Below are 2,305 nucleotides of genomic sequence, written 5' to 3'. Positions count from 1 at the left end.
CTGAGGCCTTGGGGTCGGGTCCGGCTGGGGGAGGACTCGGGGAGGACTTGGGAGAGGACAGCGGTGGGAGGATGGAGATGGGGAGGACGATGATGGGGAGGACGGAGATGGGGAGGACTTGGGAGAGGACAGCGAGGGGAGGACGATGATGGGGGAGGACTTGGGAGAGGACAGCGAGGGGAGGACGGAGATGGGGAGGGCGGAGATGGGAGAGGACAGCGAGGGGAGGACGGAGATGGGGAGGACGGACATGGGGAGCACCCTGGGATGGGGAGGAGGAGGTGGGGAGGACCGGTCTGGGGTGGACGGAGATGGGGAGAGGAGATGGGGAGGGGAGATGGGGAGGGGAGAGGGGGAGGAGGGAGATGGGGGGGGGGGGGGGGGGGGGAGGGGGGGGGGGGGGAGGGGGGTGGGGAGGACGGAGATGGGAGGACGGAGGTGGGGAGGACACCCGGGCCGGGCCGGGCCGGGGCGGACGGTGGTCTCGAACCCGCGCAGATCGCCCTGCGGCTGATCCTGGTGAGCGGGAAGACGCAGGAGTTCCTGTTCCCGCCGGGAGCCTCGGCCGCCGACATCGCGCGCCACGTGCACGACCGCTGGCCGCCGGGTGAGCGGGGCCCGCGGGGACACGCCCCCGGCGCGCGGGGACACGCCCCTACCCGCCTCAGACACGCCCCCGGCCCGCGGGGACACGCCCTTCCCCGCCTCAGACACGCCCCCGGGCCGCGGGGACACGCCCCCATTTCCCCCGCAGACTGGAAGAGCGGCTGCTCTAGCCCCGCCCCCTCCCCTCTAACCCCGCCCCCCGTCCTCTAACCCCGCCCCCCCTGTCCCCGCAGACTGGGAGGAGGAGCGCGTGAGCAGCGCCTCCATCCTGCGCCTCATCTACCAGGGCCGCTTCCTGCACGGCAACGTCACGCTGGGAGGTGAGGGGGCGGGGCCACAGGGACGGCGTTAGCGGGGGGCGGGGCCACAGGGACGGAGCTAGCGGGGGGCGGGGCCCCAGGGACGGCGTTAGCCAGAGCGGGGGCGGGGCCCCAGGGACGGAGCTAGCGGGGGGCGGGGCCACAGGGACGGCGTTAGCGGGGGGCGGGGCCACAGGGACGGGTCAGCCCGAGCGGGGGGCGGGGCCGGCGCGCTGACGTTACCCGCCCCGCCCCCCGCAGCGCTGAAGCTGCCGCCCGGGAGGACCGCGGTGATGCACCTCGTGGCCAGGGAGACGCTGCCGGAGCCCAACTCGCAAGGTGTGTGTGGGGGGGGAGGGGGGACCCGGAAACACGGGAAACCCCAACCTCCGCCCCCGGGGCCCGAACCCGCGGACGCCCCCGCCCCCGCCCGCCCGCTGACGCGCGCTCCGCCCCCGCAGGTCAGAGGAACCGCGAGAAGACGGGCGAGAGCCACTGCTGCGTGATCCTGTAGCCCCGGCCCCTCCCCCGCTGACGCGCGCCTGGGGGCGGGGCCACGGCGGGGGGCGGGGCCAGGGGCCCGGGAGCTCCTGGACCGCGCCTGCGCGCAGAGAGACTTCCGGGCGGACGGCGCCTGCGCACAGAGACGCTTCCGCTTGCTCCGCGGACGGCGCCTGCGCAGAGAGACTCTTCCGCTTGCTTCGCGGACGGCGCCTGCGCAGAGAGACTCTTCCGCTTGCTCCGCGGTCGGCGCCTGCGCAGAGACTGTTCCGGCTCGCCCCCGTGGACTGCGCCTGCGCAGACACTCTCCGGGCGCAGCGCGCCGCACAGCGCTCTACTTGTGTGCCCGGGCGCCGCCCCGCGCCTGACGCCGACGCTGTGTAACCCGGGGCCGCGCCCCGCCGGGCCCCGAGCGCAATAAACGGTATAAGCGGCCGAGGCGTCCCGCGTGGCGGCGGGGAGGGCGGGGGGGCTCGAACCCGCGGCCTCGGGGGCGGACCGGAGTCTCGCCCCTGTGCGCGCGCGTCGGGGTCGGGGTCGGGGCTCGAACCCGCGGCCTCGGGGGCGCGGGAGGAGGAAAACAGGGCGAAGCCCCGCCCCCAGCCACGCCTACCCTCGCTCCAGCGCGGAAGGAGGGAAACAAGGAAAGGCCACGCCCCCAGCCTTCGCCCCGCCCAACCCGCGCCGGGCCACGCCCGTCGGCCCCTCACGCGCCTGCGCGGAAGTGGACGGCAGCTGAACAACGTCGCAGAAGAGGAAGCGAGGCAAAGCCCCGCCCCGTCCTAAGGCCACGCCCCCCTCCCTGCCGCGAGCTCGAAGAGCGCATGCCCGGAAGTGGGGACGGACAGAAAAATAAAATACAGGATCCAGGAAGCGGAAGAGCGGCGAACCCCGCCCCC

General features: G+C 74.8%; 1 protein-coding gene across 1 annotated transcript; it reads left to right on the top strand.

Annotated features, from left to right (window-relative positions):
- Positions 1-498: 498 nt before the first annotated feature.
- Positions 499-1,841, top strand: Ubl3 (ubiquitin like 3; the record flags this gene model as incomplete). Its single annotated transcript, XM_055603651.1, is given in 4 exon segments — positions 499-607; positions 840-926; positions 1,167-1,244; positions 1,367-1,841. Coding segments are annotated over 4 exon segments (327 nt in total), but the record flags the coding sequence as incomplete, so codon positions are not given.
- Between the last annotated feature and the right edge of the window lie 464 nt (positions 1,842-2,305).

The sequence above is a fragment of the Psammomys obesus genome, unplaced genomic scaffold (genome assembly GCF_907164565.1).
Source record: "Psammomys obesus unplaced genomic scaffold, mPsaObe1.curated_primary_1811, whole genome shotgun sequence".
NCBI classification, from domain to species: domain Eukaryota; kingdom Metazoa; phylum Chordata; class Mammalia; order Rodentia; family Muridae; genus Psammomys; species Psammomys obesus.
The sequence above is the reverse complement of the archived record's forward strand: the minus strand, read 5'-3'. Positions and strand labels throughout refer to the sequence as shown.